This window comes from Nothobranchius furzeri, chromosome 4, assembly GCF_043380555.1.
Source record: "Nothobranchius furzeri strain GRZ-AD chromosome 4, NfurGRZ-RIMD1, whole genome shotgun sequence".
Taxonomy (NCBI): domain Eukaryota; kingdom Metazoa; phylum Chordata; class Actinopteri; order Cyprinodontiformes; family Nothobranchiidae; genus Nothobranchius; species Nothobranchius furzeri.
Window position 1 is genome coordinate 7263551 of NC_091744.1, and position 21760 is coordinate 7285310.

General features: G+C 45.4%; 1 protein-coding gene across 5 annotated transcripts in view; it reads right to left on the reverse strand.

Annotated features, from left to right (window-relative positions):
* The window catches only part of LOC107397182 (endonuclease V), a 70062-nt gene that overhangs the window by 6375 nt on the left and 41927 nt on the right, over nucleotides 1–21760 (reverse strand). For 3 of the 5 annotated variants that reach the window (XM_015977102.3, XM_054737971.2, XM_054737970.2), the window contains exon 8: nucleotides 20135–20204. In XM_015977102.3, coding sequence (XP_015832588.3) covers nucleotides 20148–20204 — 57 coding nt within the window. In that variant the 3' untranslated portion in view covers nucleotides 20135–20147. Of the gene's footprint in view, nucleotides 1–653; nucleotides 772–12952; nucleotides 13147–20134; nucleotides 20205–21760 lie in introns of those variants that run through there. The other 2 variants (XM_070550040.1, XM_015977101.3) reach the window with 2 other exon arrangements.

Below are 21760 nucleotides of genomic sequence, written 5' to 3' on the forward strand. Positions count from 1 at the left end.
TCAAACACTGTTCACAAATCAGTCTAAATGTGTGATAGTGAGCACTTCTGCTTTGCTGAGATAATCCATCCCACCTCACAGGTGTGCCACATCAAGATGCTGATCCGACATCATGAGTCGGTGTACCTTACACTGCCCACAATAAAAGGCCACCCTGGAATGTGCAGTTTTGTCTCATAGCAAAATGCCACAGATGCCCCAAGCATTGAGGGAGCGTGCAATTGGCATGCTGACAGCAGGAATGTCAACCAGATCTTTTGCTCGTGCATTGAATGTTCATTTCTCCACCATAAGCCGTCTCCAAAGGCGTTTCAAAGAATATGACACTACATCCAACCGGCCTCACAACCACAGACGATGTGTTACCACAGCAACCAAGGACCTCCACATCCAGCAGATTCACCTCCAAGATCGTCTGAGACCAGCCACTCAGACAGCTGCTGAAACAATTGGTTTGCATAACCAAACAATTTCTGCACAAACTGTCAGAAACCGTCTCGGGGAAGCTCAGCTGCATGCTCGTCGTCCTCATCGCGGTCTTGACCTGATTCCAGCTTGTCGCCATAACAGACTTGAGTGGGCAAATGCTCACATTCGATGGCGTCTGGCACATTGGAGAGGTGTTCTCTTCACGGATGAATCTCGGTTTACATTGTTCAGGGCAGATGGCAGACAGTGTGTGTGGCGTCGTGTGGGTGAGCGCTTTGCTGATGTCAATGTTGTGGTTCGAGTGGCCCATGGTGGTGGTGGGGTTATGGTATGGGCAGGGATCTGTTATGGACGAAGAACACAGGTGCATTTTATTGATGGCATTTTGAAAGCACAGAGATACCTTGATGAGATCCTGAGGCCCATAGTTGTGCCGTACATTCATGAACATCACCTCATGTTTCAGCAAGATAATGCACGGCCCCATGTTGCAAGGATATGTACACAATTCTTGGAAGCTGAAAATGTCCCAGTTCTTGCATGGCCAGCATACTCACCGGACATGTCACCCGTTGAGCATGTTTGGGATGTGTTGACCGGTGTATACGACAGCGTGTACCAGTTCCCACTAATATCCAACAACTTTGCACAGCCATTGAAGAGGAGTGGACCAACATTCCACAGGCCACAATTTACAATCTGATAAACTCGAAGAGGATGTGTTGCACTGCATGAGGCAAATGGTGGTCACACCAGATACTGACCGGTTCTGAGTCCCCAGACCCCCAATAAAGCAAAAAACTGTACATTCCAGGGTGGCCTTTTATTGTGGGAACTATAAGGTGCACTGTGCACTACTCATGATGTCAGATCAGCATCTTGATGTGGCACACCTGTGAGGTGGGATGGATTATCTCAGCAAAACACAGGTGCTCACTATCACATATTTAGACTGATTTGTGAACAATGTTTGAGAGAAATGGCAATATTGTGTATCTGGAATGAATTTTAGATCTTTAAGTCCATCTCATGAAAAATTGGGAGCAGAAACAAAGGTGCTGTGTTTATATTTTTGTTGAGTGTACACACACACACACACAGACACACACAGACACACACACACACACACACACACACACACACACACACACACACACACACACACACACACACACACACACACACACACACACACACACACACACACACACACACAAATATAATCAAGCTGCACCTCTAAAACGACAGAGCCTGGGCTAAGACCATATAAACCTATTTTATGAGCTCCAAACACAAATAAACCTATGATTGAATGAGTCTTGACAAATCACTCTTCATGAAGAAAAGAAAGAAAGATAAAAGAAATCTACCTTTTTACAGCTGTGATTTGTAGTTGGTAGAAAGCAGGCAGTAACTTTATCATATGAACTTTATTACAGCAGGAGGACCAAATATACACACAGCATTCATCTTGTAACTGTCAGCAGAACTTCCCTTGAACTCTACACTACACCTCTCCATATATTAGTGATGCTCTACTACCACGTAGTGTTCATTTCCGTACATTTACAATGCTCCATGTCAGTAACACAAATAATAATATTTAAACATCCCAACAAATCCCACAATGATTACTTTTATTATGAGACCAAATTAATCAAATAGACTTTTTGGTTACAGAATTATACTCATACTCAAACTTTGAATGAGTCACATCAGCTGCATATTGTACTATGTTGAACAGTACAGTCCCGCCAAATAAAGATTAAATCAGTGAATTAAAGAGTGGATGTGTCACCTGTGCCTTACTAACATTACTTTGAATAAAAGAAATTGCTTGGAGAATTGTCATGAACATTTAAAATGTGATTAATTAAGATTAGTTCTTGATTAATTAGATACATTTTCTAATCAAGTCCCACCCTTAAATGAAATAAAACGGATGATGATATAGTTGTTTACACTAACATTATAGTACATTTTTGAAAACTAAATTAATATCATTTAAAAACATTTAATTCTCAACATATTTACTATTACATGCCTGAGAGAAATACGTACAAAACTAATACCAATCCACTGTATTAGAAAAGAAAGCTATTAGAAAGCCAAAGTACATAACTGTGTGTGTATTCAGTCTGTTATTTTAATTCAGGGGATTGGTTACTTTGAATATTCTACCAGTTATGTTTAAAATTAGAAAGAGTTTATTGGTCAGTTAATTTACAGAAGTTGTTGGTTTTAAGATCAAGTGACAGAAACAATAGGAAGATGTTCATTTCAAAAGTACAACTGTGCATACTAAATTAAAGAGATTCACATTCAGATTGACTTAATCCCTCAGTAAGACTCCTCTGGGAAAATCCAGCAGTGGCTCATTGGAAGAAAGGAAAATAGACAGAATATAGAACATAACTATAATAAAATTAATAACAAAAAACAAGATAATGAAAACAGTAAAGAAAAAAAGAAACATGACATTTTTGAATAAAAGGAGGGAGGGAGCAGAATATGGAAATATTTCTGCAGTATTCACATATGTGTATTTGCGTTTGGAGTAAAACATGCTTTACAATTTAAAAAGACTACATTATAAATTCTTATGTACCTTGAATAAAAGTGAAGAGTCTGATACGGTTTGCAATTTAGATTTATTTAATGACCACAACCATGAAAATGGAAAACTCTTTGTAATCATTGAGAAAGGAGCAGGTTTATTTAAGATTATTCTTCCTAGTGCTCCTGTTTCACATGCATGTGTTTGTATTTGTTAAATCGAGCGAATAAACTAAACAGGTTTAAAGAATTATATAAACTAAGAAAATCATATTTTGATATTTGCAGATGACACTGATGTCTTATTAGATATGGGTCACAGACATCAAAGAGCTACAATTAGATGTTGTTTTAGCTTTGTGCCGCTGGTCTGAAAGGCGGTGGGTGATCTTTGTTCATTTATGGTTTGGTGGGTTTTTAATTACAAGAGTAGGAAGGTAGTAAATCAGCATTAGAATAACCACAGTTCTAATTATTTAAAAAGGGTTTAAAAGGAAGCATAAAGACTCAAATGACCTTTTATCTAACAGTAAAAATGCACCCAAATTGAGCAGGATATGTTTAAAAAAGTTCTTTATATTTTATGTATTTTCAATATAGATGCCTAAAAACTAGTTTTTGGGACATGGAACGTCACCTCGCTGGCGGGGAAGGAGCCGGAGCTTGTGGCAGAGGTTGAGCGGTACCGGCTAGATATAGTCGGACTCACCTCGACACATTGCATTGGCTCTGGAACCCGAGACCTGGAGAGGGGTTGGACACTCTACTTTGCTGGAGTTGCTCCGGGTGAGAGGCGGAGGGCTGGGGTTGGCTTTTTGTTAGCCCCGAGACTCTCTGCCTGTGTGTTGGGGTTTACCCCGGGGGACAAGAGGGTAGCTTCCTTGCGCCTTCGGGTCGGGGAACGGGTCCTGACTGTTGTTTGTGCTTATGGGCCAAATATCAGTTCAGAGTACCCACCCTTTTTGGAGTCCCTGGGACGAGTGCTAGATAGTGCTCCATCAGGGGACTCCATTGTCCTGCTGGGGGACTTCAATGCTCACGTGGGCAATGACAGCTTGACCTGGAGGGGTGTGATTGGGAGGAACGGCCCACCTAATCTGAACTCGAGCGGTGTTTTGTTATTGGACTTCTGTGCAAGCCGCAGTTTGGCCATAACGAACACCATGTTCGAACATAAGGATGCCCACCGGTACACTTGGTACCAGGGCAGCCTAGGTCACAGGTCGATGATAGATTTTGTAGTCGTATCATCTGACCTGCGGCCGTATGTTTTGGACACCCGAGTGAAGAGAGGGGCGGAGCTGTCAACTGATCACCACCTGGTGGTGAGTTGGATCAGATGGCAGGGGAACATGCCGCGTAGACCTGGCAGACCCAAACGCATAGTGAGGGTCTGCTGGGAACGCCTGGCAGAAGAACCTGTCAAGACGGTCTTCAACTTCCACCTCCGGCAGAGCTTTGACCACGTCCCGAGAGCAGTGGGGGACATTGAGTCCGAGTGGGCCTTGTTCCACTCTGCGATTGTCGAGGCGGCTGTTGCTAGCTGTGGTCGTAAGGTGGCCGGTGCCAGTCGTGGTGGCAACCCCCGTACCCGCTGGTGGACACCAGAGGTTCGGGGAGCTGTCAGGCTGAAGAAGGAGGCCTACAGGGCGTGGCTGGTCTGTGGGTCTCCGGAGGCAGCAGACAGGTACCGGATAGCCAAGCGGGGTGCAGCAGTGGCAGTTGCCGAGGCAAAATCTCGGGCGTGGGAGGAGTTTGGTGAGGCCATGGAGAAAGACTATCGATCGGCTCCAAAGAGGTTCTGGCAAACTGTCCGGCGCCTCAGGAGAGGAAGGCAGTAACTCGCTCACACTGTTTACAGTGGGGATGGGGAGCTGCTGACGTCAACTGAGGCTATAGTCGGACGGTGGAAGGAATACTTTGAGGAGCTCCTCAATCCCACCAATGCGCATTCCGAGGAGGAACCAGAGCTGGGAGGCCTGGGGATGGACTGTCCGATCTCGGGGGCAGAAGTTGCTGAGGTAGTCAAACAACTACACAGCGGCGGAGCCCCGGGGGCGGATGAGGTTCGTCCTGGGTATCTTAAGGCTATGGATGTTGTAGGGCTGTCATGGTTGACACGTCTCTACAACATTGCGTGGTCATCGGGGGCAGTTCCTAGGGAGTGGCAGACCGGGGTGGTGGTCCCCATCTTTAAGAAGGGTGACCTGAGGGTGTGTTCCAACTATAGGGGGATCACACTCCTCAGCCTCCCTGGAAAGGTCTACTCCAAGGTACTGGAGAGGAGGGTCCGATCGATAGTTGAATCTCAGATAGAGGAGGAGCAATGTGGTTTTCGTCCTGGCCGTGGAACTGTGGACCAGCTCTATACCCTTGCAAGGGTGATGGAGGGGGCATGGGAGTTTGCCCAACCAATCCACATGTGCTTTGTGGATTTGGAGAAGGCTTATGACCGTGTCCCCAGGGGCACCCTGTGGGGGACGCTCCAGGAGTATGGGGTGGGTGGCTTTCTGTTAAGGGCCATTCAGTCCCTTTACCAGAGGAGCGTGAGTTTGGTCCGCATAGCCGGTAGTAAGTCGGACCTGTTCCCAGTGAGGGTTGGACTCCACCAGGGCTGCCCTTTGTCACCGGTTCTGTTCATCACTTTTATGGACAGAATTTCTAGACGCAGCCGTGGTGTGGAGTGTGTCGAGTTTGGTGGCAGGAGAATCTCGTCTCTGCTTTTTGCGGATGATGTGGTCCTCCTAGCTTCATCCAGCTCTGACCTTCAGCTCTTGCTGGGTAGGTTCGCGGCCGAATGTGAAGCAGCTGGGATGAGGATCAGCACCTCCAAATCTGAGACCATGGTTCTCGACCGGAAAAGGGTGGCTTGCCACCTCCGGGTCGGGGGAGAGGTCCTACCTCAAGTGGAGGAGTTTAAGTATCTCGGGGTCTTGTTCACGAGTGAGGGTAGGAGGGATCGGGAGATCGACAGGCGGATTAGTTCGGCGTCTGCAGTGATGCGGACGCTGAGCCGATCTGTCGTGGTGAAGAAGGAGCTGAGCCAGAAAGCCAGGCTCTCGATTTACCGGTCGATCTACGTCCCAATCCTCACCTATGGTCATGAGCTTTGGGTAATGACCGAAAGAACGAGATCGCGGATACAAGCGGCCGAAATGAGTTTCCTCCGTAGGGTGGCCGGGCTCAGCCTTAGAGATAGGGTGAGGAGCTCGGACATTCGGGAGGGACTCGGAGTAGAACCGCTGCTCCTCCGGATCGAAAGGAGCCAGTTGAGGTGGTTTGGGCATCTGGTCAGGATGCCTCCTGGACGCCTCCCTGGGGAGGTGTTTCGGGCAAGTCCTGCCGGCAGAAGGCCCCCGGGTCGACCCAGGACACGTTGGAGAGGTTACATCTCCAATCTGGCCCGGGAACGCCTTGGGGTCCTGCCGGAGGAGCTGGTGGACAAGGCCAGGGAGAGGACGGCCTGGAGCTCCCTAGTTGGGATGCTGCCCCCGCGACCCGGACCCGGATAAGCGGAGGAAGACGAGACGAGACGAGACGAGATGCCTAAAGTGGTCCACGCCTCTATGGCAATAATAATTTATTTATGTGTAAATAAAAAAAAGAGTTTCTATTATGTTTCTCTAAACATTGGTTCACGGGAGTCTCTAACTTGCAATTTGCTCTTTTACATGTAAAATTATCTTTAAACATCTTCTGTACGTTCATTCTGTGTATTTTGTCAACTTGTATTACTTGTTATTTTAAACCCAGAAAAAAAGAGCACAGTTGTGAGGATGACTATAGTAATTAGCTTAAACATTAACAAAACAAGGTAAAGAACTAGGGCTGCTCCATTATGGCAAGAATAATAATCGCGATTATTGTGACTGAAATTGAGATCTCGAATATTTAAGACGATTTTTCAATTAATGTTGATTTTATTTGTTTTTATTCCATCATAAATTTGCTCAGGGCACAATCAGGACAAAAATAAATAAGATATAAGATAATGAAAAAAAAACCTCCTGATTCCTAGTATAAAAAGACCAATATACTCATAGTTTATGACCCAAGGGCTATAGATCTTGGTTTAACTCATTTAAGTCTAACCAGTACAGACCCAAATACCAATATCTTGCAAATACTGACAGCAAGAATGATACAGTGGCATTTATAACAAATAAATGCAAATAAATTGATGTTCACAAAATTTGGCATAATATGTATTTAGTCATGTTAATGTGCTGTAGGAGAGTGCACTAGCACTGTGTCCTCAGTCTCATAGAGATTAGTTATTATTTTTCAGTGAGTATTCAGTATTTTTCTATCTTATTTATAATCTATTTATTTACAGGTACATTAGTTAATGTAATAATTGTCCCAACCACAGCTGCACCAGAAAGTAGCTAAGGGTTACCAGAAATGTTTCTGAGGTGTTCGCTAGGTTCTTTTAAGCAGGGCGGCTGGTCCATAGGGGTGATTGGGGTGACGCCCTCCCAAGAAAAAAGGAGGTTTTTTTTTTCATGTGCTTCTCATCATTGCTGTTCAGGTCCACCATTGTGGTTTGCTTGTCTGTGTTGTCCCACCAGTTTGAGCCCTCCCTGCTGGGAGTTCCACCCTTATGGGGCAATAGGGAGCAATCAGTAACTATCGCCTTCATTGAAAGAAATGTAAATGCTTTCCCCCGACTTCCCGAGCAATAACGCAGCTTCTAGTGGCTGGCGAGACATCTCCCTATATGCCTACGTCACGCGTTACGCCCCAATACAGGTAGCGTTAAGGGCACGCTCAGAGCGGCAAACCATTTCCATCATGGCGAGCTGCCGGAGCAAAACTGTTGTCTCTTTGAAGGAGTTTCCATTTATTCGTCGTACCAACGCAGATAAAATGACAACAAAACTGTTAGGACCACCAAGACCAAATCTCAACATCAAACAAGCAGCAGTTAAAGGCGGGAAATCCTACAATCGAAGATTTTCGAGAAGGTGATATGACCAGACGAGCTGGCTCGCGGGCTGTGAGGCAGCAGGGTCGCTGTTCTGCTTCCCATGCCTGCTGTTCAACTCAGATTGCGCCACGGCGGCCCACAGCTTGTGGACGACCACAGGAGTCACCGACATGCACCATCTGGCTGAGAAGGTGAAGAGACACGAAGCGTCAAAGATCCACATGGACAGCTACTTCAAGTTTTCTACAATCGGATGAGTTAATATCGCAGAGGAGCTAGACAGCAGCTACCGCCTGGCAGTCCGCCGCCATAAAGAGGAGGTGAGCAGGAACCGACATCTCCTTAATCGCCTCATAGACTGTGTCAAATTTTGTGGCGTGTTCGAATTAGGAGCTAAGTTGTCTGAGGCTTTCTGCCTCTGGTAGGGTCACCCATGGCAAACAGGTCCTAGGTGAGGGATCAGACACAGAGCAGCCCGAAGACCTCTTATGATGAATTATATAAATGGAAACTGTGTTCCCTCGCCCAGACATGGGTCACCAGGGCCCCCCTCTGGAGCCAGGCCTGGAGGTGGGCACGTTGGTGAGCGCCTGGTAGCCGGGCTTTCACCCATGGAGCCCGACCGAGCACAGCCCAAAGAGGAAACGTGGATCCCCCTTCCCATGGTCTCACCACTCGTGGGAAGGGCCAAAGGGGTTGGGTGCCGTGTGTGACGGGTGGTAATCGAGGGTGGGGACCTTGGCGGTCTGATCCTCGGCTACAGAAGCTGGCTCTTGGCACATGGAATGTCACCTTTCTGGAGGGGAAGGAGCCTGAGTTGGTGTGTGAGGCTCAGAGGTTCTGACTAGATTTAATCAGACTCACCTCAATGCATGGCTCTGGCTCTGGAACCAGTTTCCTTGAGAGGGGTTGGACTTTCTACCACTCTGGAGTTGCTCCCACTGAGAGGCGCCGAGCAGGGGTGGGCATACTAGTTGCCCCCATCTTGGTGCCTGTACGTTGGGGTTTACCCCAGTGAATGAGAGGGTAGCCTCCCTCCCCCTACGTGTGGGGGGACGGGTTCTGACTGTGGTCTGTGCTTATGCACCAAACTACAGTTCAGACTATCCACCCTTTTTGGAGACCTTGGAGGGGGTGCTGGAAAGTGCTCCTTCCGGTGACTCCCTCGTTCTGCTGGGGGACTTTAACACTCACGTGGGCAACAACAGTGAGACCTGGAGAGATGTGGTTGGGAGGAACAGCCCCCCTGATCTGAATTTGAGTGGTGTTCTGTTATTGGACTTCCTTGCCAGTCATGGATTGTCCATAATGAACACCATGTTCAGACATAAAGGTGTCCATATGTGCTCTTGGGACCAGGATACCTTAGGCCACAGCTCGATGATCGACCTTGTTGTTGTTTCGTCTGACCTGCGGCCACATGTCTTGGACACTAAGGTGAAGAGAGGAGCAGAGCTGTCAACTGACCACTACTTGGTGGTGAGTTGGCTCAGATGGTGGGGGAGGATGCCGGTCAGACCAGACAGGCCCAAACGTATTGCGAGGGTCTGCTGGGAACGTCTGGCAGAGTCTCCTGTCAGAAGGAGCTTCAATTCCCACCTCCGACAGAACTTCCAAAATGTTCCGGGGGAGGCGGGGGATATTGAGTCTGAATGGACCTTGTTCCATGCCTCCATTGTTGAGGTGGCCGACCGGAGCTGTGGTCGCAGGATCGTCAGTGCCTGTCGTGGTGGCAACCCCCAAACCCGCTGGTGGACACCGGCGATTAGGGATGCTGTCAAGCTGAAGAAAGAGTCCTATCAGGTCTTTTTGGCCTGTGGGACTCCAGAGGCAGCTGTCGGGTACCGGCAGTCCAAGCGGGACGCAGCTTGGGTGGTTGCCAAGGCAAAAACCCGGGCATGGGAGGTGTTCGGTGAGACCATGGAGCAAGACATCCGTATGGCTTTGAGGAGATTCTGGTCCACCATCCGGCGCCTCAGGGGGGAAAGCAGTGCGCTACCAACACTATTTATAGTGGGGATGGTGTGCTGCTGACCTCTACTCAGGACGTTGTGGATCGGTGGGCAGAATACTTCGAAGACCTCCTCAATCCTACCGACACGTCTTCTGGTGAGGAAGCAGAGTCTGGGGACTTTGGGTTGGCCTCTAAAATCGCTGGTGCTGAGGTCAGTGAGGTGGTTAAAAAGCTCCTCTGTGGCAAGACTCCAGGGGTGGATGAGATCCGCCCGGAGTTCTTTAAGGCTCTGGATGTTGTGGGGCTGTGTTGGCTGACTGCAATATCGCATGGACATTGGGGGCAGTCCCATTGGACTGGCAGACCGGGGTGGTGGTCCCCTTATTTAAAAAGGGGGACCACAGGGTGTGTTCCAACTAAAGGGGGATCACACTCCTGAGCCTTCCTGGTAAGATCTATTCAGGGGTTCTGGAGAGGAGGGTCCGTCGGATTGTTGAACCTCAGATTCAGGAGGAGCAATGTGGTTTTCGTCCTGGCCGTGGAACACTGGACCAGCTTTATATCCTTAGGGGGATCCTGGAGGGTGCGTGGGAATTTGCCCAACCAGTCTACATGTGTTTTGTGGATTTGGAGAAGGTGTTTGACCATTTCCCTCGGGGGTCCCTGTGGGGGGTACTCTGGGAGTATGGGGTACCAGGCCCCCTTATACGGGCTGTTAGTGTGGGTTTCGGCCACTACATTAGGTCCCTGTATGACCGGTGTCAGAGCTTGGTCCGCATTGCCGGCAGTAAGTCGGCCTCGTTCCCAGTGAGAGTTGGAGAGTTGCCCTTTGTCACCGATTCTGTTCATAACCTTTAGGGACAGGATTTCTAGGTGCAGCCAAGGAGTGGAGGGCATCCGTTTTGGTAGCCTGACGATCAGGTCTCTGCTTTTTGCAAATGATGGTGTCTTGTTGGCTTCATCAGAACGTGATCTTCAGCTTTTGCTGGAGCGGTTCGCAGCCGAGTGTTAAGCAGCTGGGATGAGAATCAGCTCCTCTACATCTGAGACCATGGTCTTGATTCAGAAAAGGATAGAGTGCCTTCTCCGGGTCAAGGATGAGGTCCTGTCCCAAGTGGAGAAGTTTAAGTATCTCGGGGTGAGGGAAAACTGGAGCGTGAGATCGATAGGCGGATTGGTGCTGCATCTGCAGTGATGCGGGCATTGTACCGATCTGTCGTGGTGAAGAGAGAGCTGAGTCAGAAGGCGAAGCTCTCGATTTACCAGTCGATCTACGTTCCTAACCTCACCTATGGTCATGAGCTTTGGGTAGTGACCGAAAGAACGAGATCGCGGATACAAGCGGCCAAAATGAGTTTTCTCCGAAGAGTGGCTGGGCTCACCCTTAGAGATAGGGTGAGAAGCTCGGTCATTGGGGAGGGGCTCGGAGTAGACCCCCTACGCCTCCACATTGAGAGGAGCCAGTTGAGGTGGCTCGGGCATCTGGTCAGGATGCCTCCTGGACGCCTCCCTGGTGAGGTTTTCCGGGCACGTCCAACCGGGAGGAGACCTAAAGGTAGACCCAGGACATGGTGGAGGGATTATGTCTGGATGGATGGATGGATGGGTGGGTGTTCAAATTAGTCTTGCGGGGAAAAGATGAAAGCAAAGGCTCAAAGAACGCAGGCATTTTTCGGGGATTAGTGGACTTGGTGGCGTCATTTGATGAGGTATTTGAGGAGCACCTGAAAAAAGCGACTGTTTTCAAGGGCACGTCAAAAACTGTTCAGAACGAGCTGCTGGACAGCATGCTGGCGTTTGTCTGGAAGCGCATTACTGAGGACGTCATGGCAGCTAGATTTGTTGCCATCTAAGCTGATGAGACCACCGATGTGTCAACACAGACGCAGCTCGTGCTTGTGGTTAGATACATCGACGCACAGAACGCAGTGCAGGAGCGCTTTTTGAGTTTCTCCCTGTTGTGGATTCGATGGCCAACTCGATCGCCAGTGTGCTTTTGGACAGACTGATCACCCTCTTTCTTGATGCTCACAAGGAGAAGCTCATCGCCCAGGCTTTTGATGGAGCCAGTGTGATGAGAGGTGAGTAGGCTGGGGTCCAGCAAAAGGTGCGCGAGCATTTCCAAAATGCTCATTATTTGCATTGCTATGCACATCAGTTCAAAAGCAACCTCAACCATCCTTGCCATGAAAAATTTTTTTTCTGGTCTGAGCGGTATTGCCAGCTTTTTTGTCCGCTCGCCCAAACGTTCCAGCATTTTGGATGAGGTGGTCGCTAGAAGGCTGCCCAGAGCTTCAGCCACAAGATGGAACTTTAACAGCAGAACTGTCAACACCGTCCATGAGCACATGGAAGGCCTCATTCAGTGTTTTGAAACAATCCATTCACCTGGTTCTTTTGATGGCAACACAATGAGAGAGGCATGTGGGTTTCTCAGGATGCTGCAGGACGAGGATTTCCAGTTTTTTTTACAGCTGTTTAGTAAAATTATGCCTCAAGTGGACATCCTGTACAAGAAAGTGCAGAAGAAGGACATCAATGCAGTCTTCATCAAGCACGCCCTCCAAATCTTCATGAGCAGTGTTGAGGCAATAAGGTAAAATTATTATTATTATTTGTTATTTGACATGCGTATTGTTTAAAAGCAAGGTGTGGTGTGTGGACTACAAAAAAGGTAATAAGTGATCCAACCTAAATAAATACTATGAATTTGTTCTATTAATAATTTAACTTGGACAAACTCAATTCAATTTCTTGTAACCCCTTAACGCAATTAATTGAAGTTGGATCACCGATTCCCTTTTACAATGTGACGCAAGTGAATGGAAACCACAGACTGACCTTTGTACTCGACCTTTAGCTGATCGACAGGTGCACCCCTAGTTGTTTACAAACCGAGCTTTCTACCTTTGAGAGCTGATAAAATTTTACTTAGGGGTGGAATAGCCCTTTAAACTAACCAGAATTACAACCAAAGCACAAAATAATCAGCATTTTACCTGTCACTTGATTGTCATATCAGACAGCCATGTGACATTTACAAAACACTTCAAAGTTATTATATTATAAGCAAAGTTTCCATGTCGCTGTTTCACACTCAAGTCAGAGAAATTTTATTTTTGATGCATAAAACATCTCAGTGTTGTCATGTTCTTATGTCTAATTTTTGGACGTCTGAATTTGGATTTACTAACAGGCATTGTTGGTCTTCCCTCAGGCAGTCATCTCAACAGCAGCAGCAGGAGGCCACAGAAACCACCACCAGAAGGAGAACGGCCTTGGGAGAGGACGAGAAACAGAGGTTGTGGGAGAAGATCTGCGACACCATCCTGACTCACACCAGAGAGAGGTTCTCCTTCACCAACTGCCTGGTCAGTGCCACACTGCTACAAGCAGAAATGTTTGAGCAGCACTGCCACACATTTCCCACGGGTGCTCTGAATGCCACGGTGGAGGCATACCCCATGCTCAACAAGAACAAACTGAAGACAGAACTATCTCTGGTCTATGAGAACCCTGAGTTCAGAAGCTGCTGCGCTGCACTGGCGTTGTATCAGCTTCTCATGAGATACAACCTCCAGGACACATTTTCTGAGACTGTCGCTTTGATGAACATCCTCATCACAACCCCAATGACGACAGCTGAGGCTGAGAGGTGCTTCTCAACTCTCAAAAGAATTAAGACATTTCTGAGAAATTCAATGGGCCAGGAACGCCTTAATGCACTGGCCATGCTGTCCATAGAGAGGGAGCTAGTCTGGTCCATGCCTGACTTCAATGAGAAGGTCATCGATCACTTTGCTGCTTTGAAAGACAGACGAGCAAAGTTTGATTACAAATGAACAGGTTCCATATCTTTGCTTGTGGCATAAACTACTCACTGTGAAACTTTTATTTCTTTTACTCAAAATGCAAAAAACCAGATTGTGAAAACTTAAATGATTGATGAAACAATTCACAGAACCCTATTTTCTTTTATAAAAATGTATAGATAGCTGATTTATTGCTGATTGTTTTTTCTTTGTTTTTTTTTTTACAGTGTCCTTTCTGGCTGCGAAGCAAACATAATTGATGTCTGAATGCTGGTGATAAGCCTTACAGATTTACTCTCAGGTGGAGCATCAAAGCGTCTGCTTTTAATGTCACGCCTGATACTTAAAACTTTATTGTTATTGTTTTTGAATGCTTTGTAATTCCGACCAGACACGGAGTCAGAGGTGAAAGAGAAAGGAAAAGACAAAAGGTGGTGGTGGTGGTGGGGTCCACAAAAATAAACAATAATGAACAAGAGTCTGCTTCTAGACCTGCAGAAAAAGACAAAAAAAAGCAAAAGAACAAAAAAAAAGGGACACAACAACAATACAACAAGATCAAGCTATCACTGCGTCAACTTGATGAAGAAATATATACAGTATTCAACATTGTTTAACTGAAGAATCACGATAACAAATCACAGTGCATTAAGTGCCCACCATAGTCTTAAGACCTGCGTTTAACGGGCCCAAGCCCATACTTTTGAGAGCACCATGTGAGCACCTGTGTGTGTACACGCGCTTCCTGATTGTTTTTTAAATATACTTTCTCTATTCTGTTTGTTGTGTTCAACTTGTTCATTGATCATACATTATATACTTACAGGCCTGTATTCATGATAAATTGTATATTAGTTTTCACATTTGATCTAAATATGACTATTGCATCACAGCATTAAACTTTTTTTTTACCTTGAATTTGGTTGCTGTTTTACACTTAAGGTAATACTTTCTGATTTACTTACTTTACTGTAATATTTGAGTAATCACTTGCTGAAGGGCCAAAATAATCACATTGCTTAGAAAAACTATAGGCTGACTTAGATAATAGGTTTGTAGAGCCATATGAGGAAATTCAAATTTGAGTTAAACAGGTAGACTTTGGGGGAAAAAAAGGTAGACTTTGTCATCATGTATCGCCCCCTCTGAGATTTTTCTCAGGAGCCGCCACTGCTTTTAAGATTTAAAAAGTCAAGAAGGGGGTCCGAAAAGCTGTTAGAAATAGTGTCAAATTCGCAAGGTTGGCAACACTGTGGGAGGAGCGCTTCATTTGCAACTCAGGGCAGCGCAAAAGGGAGGAGCAAATAATCGGCTTGTTTTGTTTTTATAATCACTCAAAACTCAGATCGTAATAGGGATTAAAAATTGATTAATTGAGCAGCCCTAAAACAACTCTTTTTTCTGTGTTTTAAAAGGATCAAGTAATGCAAGTTAAATTATCTGCAACTTAGTTTACCACTCAGAACTAAAACTAAATGTGCATGTCTGTTAGTCCAACATCAACATTATGCATGACCATGCGTTTTGTTACACATGACTGTTGGTAAAATTTTGAAAATTCCCTTTAAGCACAGTCGTGGTTTTTATTTTGTAATTACACTGATCGTAAAAATTCTTCAAGTTTCGAGTTTAGACAGCTGTCTGAGCAAAGGTGCAGCGGGTGTTTTGATCATGTCCTTGTACCATCAAGTCCAGCTCCCAGCAGAACGTATCAGCACAGCCTTGGTCCGTCGCCTCTCCCAAGATTTTCCATGACATTTCAGAGACGTTTAGTAAAGGGCAGCAGAGTTTGTATAGCAGCATGAAGCTGATGGAACCAGTGCCAGTGACTGAGAGGGAATCGTCTCTGCACGTGTGCAGCTTTCTGTCATTGTTGCATTTTATCTGGGTTTCCTTCTCTTAAGCCTGGGCCACACTGTGCCTTTTTTAGCTGTTGCAAAGGACAGCTTCATGTCACACTGTGAGGACTCTAGGGAGGTGGCATACTGTATGGTCCAAGATTTCAGCAAGCCAAACTACACAATGTCTCGCTCTAGCAGAACACCCTAACAAGCATACACAATATAAGCCGACAGATACCCAAGACAACAATGAAAAGAGAATAAAAATTGCCACCATTCACATTTCTTTCAATAGATTCTGAACAGAACTTCAAAAAGGAGTGATTCACATGTTCTTGTGTGTAGCCTCCACTGTTGCTAATGCTACTCTTGCAATTTCCGCTAGTCACAAATTATCTCATGTTCATCATTTTTTTGTCATGTGGAGAGATTTGTCTGGGAGAGCCAAAAAAATGTACAATGTGCCCCGGGCTTAGGTGTGACGGTCAGCTGATCAGATACTGACAGTAGTTGATGGGTCAGCACGCTAGGAACCTCCATGAGGCAGGTACTGAAAAGTTTGGGGGGAAATACCGAAGCACGTTGTTGGAAAAGGCTGTCAAACAGAATCGCACCCGTGTCCGAGTCACACAGAGTGGTCATTATACTTCTACAGTTGTGCACCTTAAACTGACTGTGTGTGCCGAAGATGTGAGTGTGAGTGTGTGTGTGTGTGTGTGTGTGTGTGTGTGTGTGTGTGTGTGTGAAAGAGTATGTGCGTGCGTGACATCAGTTTTAGCCTTGTTATTTTATTTTACTTATATTTTACTACCTCCTTACGTGAGCTGTCTTAAGTGAGCACACTCTTTTTCGTTGTATAATAAAACAATCTTGAATTTTGAATAACTGAATCAGTGGGCTCGGTATTCTGTCTCCATGGCAACATTGACTCTCAGCAGTGCGGTCTAAAATCTCGTCACCCAGTGGTGCAGCTAACCTAAAGCCTGTGCTCCAAAACAGATTCAGCATCTTCCCAGAATGGTCAGGTGATCTGCTTCAACTAACCCAAACTTTGGTGATCTCATTTACTGTAGTCAGAAGTTTTGACACTGACATTAAAGGTGTGAAACACTCGTTTAATCAATACATTTGCAGTGGTCTCTAATAGGAATGAATACCTTGCAAGTCGTACTCAGGGGAGAAAATGCCCAGATGTGCTTGTTTTTAGGAACTAGCAGAATGCCACATCAAACGACAGCAGGATTTGTTTATTTCTTGATATTTGGACATCTCGCCTCTGATTGGCTAACAGCAATGGGACTCTACCACTGGCACCATTTGCTTTGTAACGTTCATGTTTTATCTCCACAAATAACTAAAGCCTGGAGGTGTTCTGATGCGAGGTGGAGTTGCTAATGCTAATGGTTAGCTTCTACTAGACGAGATGTTCTCTGCTGTTTCCAGGACACTAGAACAACAACAGCCTTCCCCACTGCGAGTCAAGATGGTTGACTCCATGAATTTTGAATGACAGTGTGACATGGATCTGTCAGGATTTTCAAATCCTAGAGTTTCACTGTCTATTTTGTATCAGAAGCTGATGCAGGAGATAGGTGTAGGAGACTATTTTCATGTTCAGCCTGCATGACAACATCATAGTGACCGATTATAATCAGAAATAATAATTAAAAAATGCTTTTTCAGAGTTCCGCACCTTTAATTGTTACAATGATTTTATGATGGCAGTTTGCACAACATCTGAAATATTTTGAAAAAGGATCTGATTAATTACAATGACCAAGTCCCTCTTTTCCATCAATTTAATCCACACCCCTCAATAAAACCTATTTCCTTTGTATTTTTTCAGAAGGCATTAATGATGGTCCGCTGTAATCTCTGATTCCTCCAAAGTCCCTTTCATTTGACTTTCTGTGAGATTATGGGACAACTAGGGGAGGAGCTTGTGACCAAACTGCTGTAACTTTAATTCCTCTTTAAAACATTTGATCAAATGCACGAGTTTACATCTATGATACAGTGGAATGCATCTTCAGCTGTCTTTTGAAGAAGTAACTGAGTATTTAATCACACACTCATTCAGTGATACCAACGATCAATAGCGAAGGCAGTTAAAATCCAGAAGCAAGCAGCATCTCACTGTCCAAACTACTGACAAGCTTTTATCCTCTCCTATTCCACTCTTTTTGTTTTCTCTCACATTGATTTTTCCTCTATTTTCTTCCTCTGCAGCCACGTTGCTTCCTCCTCCTGTTGGGATCTCCTCTCCCGTTGCTTTGTCTTTCATGTTTTCTTTCCTCGGTCTGACAGACAGAACTCCATTTCTCCACCTCAGCCACCGGGGAACACCATAATCTAGGTCTGAGACACTCACTGAGCCCAAGCACTGAACACAGTCGGTTCAGCCAGACAGTTTAGAAATGACGACCAATCTTTTAAAGTTCAATGGCTCCAAAATATTCCTGCAAATACTTTTGGTCTTGTTGGTTAATTACTGGTGGTAAGGGTGGTTCAAACAGCAAGCATGGACCCCCCGTGCCCCCTTAATGATTATTTTATAATAACTGCACCTAAGGCACGGTAGGGAACAAAGGCATATGGATGCAGTTATCTGAAGTTGAAAAGAGATGCTGAGACAAATACGTTCATGCTGTAACTATGAAAAAAGTGAGTGTTCGGCTGGTTGTAGGGCTGGGTTTTGCAGATGAACAAGGAAAAGGACAGAAACCTGTAAAAGGTCATTTTAGTTCATACTGGCTCAAGAAATTTATTTAAAAATATTAAAAAGTTGCAAAGTATCCCGTTAAAAGTTGATTAAAATCTTAATTCTATTATTTATAATAACATACTAACATAGATATTTAATCTTTAGCTTTATTTTCTGAATAATTTAAATAAAAAATTTCCAAACAAATACGTCTAAATGTGTCAAACAGACACACCTGATGATTTAATCTCACCCTCACCTAATTATAGTCGCAATGGAACATTAATTCCCAGTTTAAAGGAGTGGAATACCCGTTTAATCAATTCATTTGCTGTGGTCTCTAGAAGGAATGAATGCCTTGCAGGCAGAACTCGGGGCCCAAACCCCTGTCTCAGCAGAACAAGTCTGCGACATCACAGCTTAGCTTCTGACGACAGAATTCTTATTTCCTGATATTTGAACATCTCGCCCTGGACTGGGTAACAGAAACATGACTCTACCACTGACTCTGCTTTGCAATGTTGATGTTTTATCACCACACATAAGACAAGCCATGAGGACTTCTGCCTTGAAGGGAAGTTGCTGATGCTAACGGTTAGCTTAAACTAACCAATGCGTCTGCAGCTAATTCCTGTACATTAAAACAACAACAGCCTTGTCAGTCGTAAGTCAAAATGGGTGAGCCTATGAATGCTAATTCACAGTGTGACAAGACCTGTGAGGATTTTCACATCCTAGCCTCTCACCATCTATTTTCTATCACAAGCTAATGCAGGAGGTAGGTGTAGGAGACTGTTTTCATGTTCAGCCTGCATGAAAACTCAAGAGTGACTAATTACAATCAGAAAAAAACATAAAACAATGTTTTTGCAGTCAATCACACCTTCAAAGAATCTTCATGCTAAGGAGCCGCAGGTCTGCTTGAAACTAAAGCGGGATGATGCTAGGGGGTACCTGCTGCAGCCCTGCCAACTCAGCACAAAGCCTCTCCCTCTGTCTGAATCTCTGTGGAGTGGCTGATCAAAAACCATGAAGCAAGGATTCATCGTGTCTGTGAGCTTCCACACCGATGCACCCATTTATTGAGAGATTTAAGATCACGTACATCCTTGTATGTGTGATTGAGCACTTCTCCTCTCCTCTCCTGAAGGTTTGATTCCCTGCATGTCTGAGAACTCTTGGGATCTGAGGCTGAATGGCGATGAGATTTCTGAAGAATCCGAGCACATTAATGGTCAGAAGCTTTCATCGGTAATTAGGGAGGTAGGGTCAAACTCGGCAGCAAAGCCGGTTATTTCAGATGAGGATCAAGATTTTTTTTGTCAGCTTATCCTCTCCTTACTTTAACCGCCGGAGTATCTCTGGTTAACCCGAGGTGTTCTTGGATCGCCTTTGCTCCATCCTCTGTACTCTAAAGATGCGGAGAACCTGTCAGCAGCTCCTAAACTCCTAAACTTTCCCACCACACGTCAGCAGGACTAAATCAATCACTGTTCCTGGTGAGAAGCCGGATCAAGCTCACAAAACTGAGCTTCCGCTGACCTCCCTAATGTTAACGATTGTTATTTTACAGGCTTTGAACCTCATCCGTCACTACATGCACTTGCAACAAAAGCACAATCTAGGAAGTTCTGAAACTGTATCTGAAGATGTCTCGTGTTTACCCTCCTCTTTGGTAAATTTGCTCGATTTAATCACTAAATTAAATCAGAACGTTAAGTATTTCCACCAGTATGCAGTGGTTTACTTTGGGATTTGAGAAAAGTCCTGGATGAGTCACTCACTGTGGCTGTTAAGCCTATTCTGAGACTGTAAATCGCTGCGGCGACAGAAGATTGTCACATCGAGTTTAGACAACGGTTGTGTCTGTGTGTGGGGATCCACATGTGTGAATGTCGTGTCGCTCACCTCAGAATCTGATTCACGTTTGCGTAGCAGGGAAGTGGACACGTAGGTATTCTCTGGAGCGAACGTCCGCCTGTGGAGGAGGAGGAGGAAGAGTCAGAAGAAAGGAGGAAAAACAGGGAGAGGATAAAATACACCTGAACATAATTTAGTTATCAAATTAAACAGGACAGGAAAAGTGACTTAAAGGTGTAATTCACTTGGATGGACAGACCCTCCGCTCCGTCACCCGTAGATTTCTGAACAGCTGAATTGAAGCCCGATGGGCGGTTCTTTGTACCAGGCTGTAGATGCAGCCCGCGGAGCATTTTTATGTGACCCGCGAGATAAATATCAAAAATATATTAAAACTGGCCCGCTGGACGATTTTACTGCAAAGACTTCAAATCCCATGATGCTTTGCGGCGCTAGCGCGGAGCCGACGCGCCCCCTCCTTTGTGTTTTTTCCAGCGCCTGCTGCCGGTGTCTGCAGCTCTGCTGTCTCGGACAAACTAAACACTCCTCTCACTCAGCGCCGAGTTTACACAGCTATTTTCCAACATTGAAGCCCAGAAACTGAGATTTTAACCGCCCAGTAATGTGTTCACGACTGAAAGAGAAAGTTTTCCAACTAACGTCCAGACAGAGCTGATATAACTCCAGCGAGCAGCGACACGCTCAAACCAGCATGACTCTGTGGTTGCTGTCGTTGTGTTTCCTCCCCGACACACAACAACGTGAGAGAGGATTATAAGACACCTTTCGTCAAACATTTTGACAGGTCTATTGTTCTTTGACCTTTCATTCCTATTGTTCATTTGACCCTTGACCTTGCCCCCCCTTCCTATCATTAATCAAATGGACATGTGTATTGTTAATTGTCCAGATGGGCTAGACCCCCCACGCCGCATCATCAATGGCGTATTGTTGAACGTGTCCAGATGGTCTAGACCCCCCACGCCGCATCATCAATGGCGTATTGTTGAGCGTCCATGATATCCCACGTCATAGGCTAATGTGTGTAATGGTGTGTGGTTTCTTTTTTGTGATAGCCCATCGGTTCCCACAGCCCCTCCCTTCTGAGTGTAATCCTATTGTGTTTAACTCTTTAAAAGCTCAGATCTGTCCGAATGGTGAAAAGCCGAGCTCTAAGAAAAAATGATGAACCACGAGGAGCTGAATGAAGCACCAGGCCGCGCTGAAGAGGTGCCTACAGACATGGCTCACTGACAGTGGATGAGTGTGGCCTAACTGTTGTGAATGACAGCCCCACACACTGTCAAGTACTTATGAAATGGTTGTACGTTTCCTCAAAGTTAAAGAATCTGTTTTTGTAGTAGCAGACAAGATGGTATGGTCTGCTAGCTCTTGAGTGAGTGGCAGAAGCTGAAGTCAATGCATGAACTTTTGCAGCCTTTTGCTGAACACACACAAACTCTTCAGAGTGACACATTTGTCTATGTCATTAATACTCTCTTTGAGATGTTCACGTTGGATTTCGTATGTTCAGTCTTAAACTTTGTGTTTAAATGTGTTATTTACATGCAGCTCACTGACACTTTTTGACCAGAACTAAAACTATTGTGTAAAACTCTCTGTCCAGCAGCACATCAAATTAATGGCTGTAAGCACACACACACACACACACAC